The 1,710-nt window shown below is 58.9% G+C and overlaps 1 protein-coding gene across 1 annotated transcript in view; it reads left to right on the plus strand.

Annotated features, from left to right (window-relative positions):
- MONBRDRAFT_30618 (uncharacterized protein) overlaps positions 1–1,710 on the plus strand; it is a gene marked incomplete at both ends in the record, with an annotated part of 6,867 nt that overhangs the window by 1,854 nt on the left and 3,303 nt on the right. Inside the window, one exon of the mRNA XM_001751057.1 lies at positions 32–1,679. Within this exon, the coding sequence (XP_001751109.1) occupies positions 32–1,679 (1,648 nt within the window). The remainder of the gene's footprint in view (positions 1–31; positions 1,680–1,710) is intronic.

The raw sequence follows: 1,710 nt of genomic DNA on the forward strand, positions 1-1,710 counted from the left end.
GGGCCCCACCACCGCCACTGGAGGTCCTCAGGTTGCCTTGAACAAGATCTTTCACCACATTGCCAACAACACCGTGCCCGAGTCGATTCGACATGCCCTTTGCTCCATCAACTACACTATCCTGGAGAAGGCCAATGGCAAGTTTCGACCCGTGGGCACGGATTCCATCTTCAACAAGGTTGTCAACCGCGCTCTGCTCGAGCAACAGCAGCCCCATATTGCCCACTTGCTACAGGCCAGTCCAGAGCTGGCCGTCGGAGTCAAGGACGGCATTTCAGCAGCGGTTGGCATGGCCTTTGGTGAGCTTCAAGCCTGTGAGTCTACCCCGGGCTGGACCATGCTCTCCCTCGATTTCAAGAGTGCCTTCAACTACACCGACCGAGCACGGCTACACGAGATTGTGGCCGACAAGGTTCCTGGCCTCTTGCGCGCCTTTGAACGACACTATGCTCGACCCACTACCCACTGCATTGTCGACAAGTTCTTCAAGGTGATTGACATTGATGTTGGCCAAGGCATTGTGCAGGGCAACGAGCTATCGCCCTTCTTCTTTGCCCTGTACTCCTGTGAGGTCCTCGGCCTCCTCGACGCCACCACTGACTACCGCTGCAAGATCATCAAATACCTCGACGACATTGTACTGATGGGTCCCGCGGAGGACGTGGCGGCCGACGTCGAGATTGTTAAGGCTCGTGCAGAGTCTGCTGGCCTTCATCTGCAGCCCAGTAAGAGCCGCTTCTACATGCCTCGCCACCATCCCGCTTCCATCACTGCTATCAAGTCTGTCTTACCAGATGCTGTGCGCGAGACGGCCAACACGGGCATGACGGTCTTGGGAACGCCGATTGGCCGTCGCGAGTGGATGAAGAAGCAGCTCAACGACAAGGCGAAGCACATTGCTGGCAAGCTCAATGAAATGCTGACGACCGGTGTCTCGCTTCAGGCCCTCCTCACGGCCATGCAGTACGTGCCTAGCCTCATCAACCACCTCTACACGCTGCCCCCAAGTCTCACGTCGGGCTTGTCCGAGCTCTTGAACCGTGCTTGCAAGGACACCTTTGTCAAAGCCTTTTTTGCCAAGGTAAACCTGTCTGCACCAGCTGGAGCTGAAGGTCATGACGTTACGCTGGAACAGCTCCTTGAGGCTCGCCTCTTCACGCGGGCCAACACCGGGGGCTTTGGCCTGCACGACTTGGTTGAGCGCGGTCCGGTGGCTTATGTCTGCAACATGGCCAAGCTGGCCACTCGCTACCCTCGGGTCTACGATCGACTTTTGGAGGATGCATCGAGGGCTGCCGACTTTGAGGCCCACGTGCAGCGGGCCGGCTTCCAGATGGCCACGGTCAAGGACGCGGCGACCCAGCGACCAGCGGAGATCATTGCCCTCCGCTCCAAGGCGGCACTGGACGACCTGATGGCCAAGTGTGCGCTGGACCTGCAGCAGGCATATCTGGCCTCACGTGAGTGGGGCGTCAGCACTGTCTTGACCATGCGGGGTCGGGACAAGTTGCGTCGCTTGAGCGACACGACCTTTGCCATTGCAGTCGTGTCCATGATGGGTTTTGGCCTCCATGAACTCATCAACGTCAAGCCGACGGACAAGTGCCCGCTCTGCAGCAGCAAGACACCTCAGCCGCGACTGACCCGCGAGCACCTGCTGACCTGCCGTCCCATCAAGCGTCACAACGCCCTTCGCGACGAGATGGGCCG

This window comes from Monosiga brevicollis, genomic scaffold, assembly GCF_000002865.3.
Source record: "Monosiga brevicollis MX1 MONBRscaffold_118 genomic scaffold, whole genome shotgun sequence".
Taxonomy (NCBI): domain Eukaryota; class Choanoflagellata; order Craspedida; family Salpingoecidae; genus Monosiga; species Monosiga brevicollis.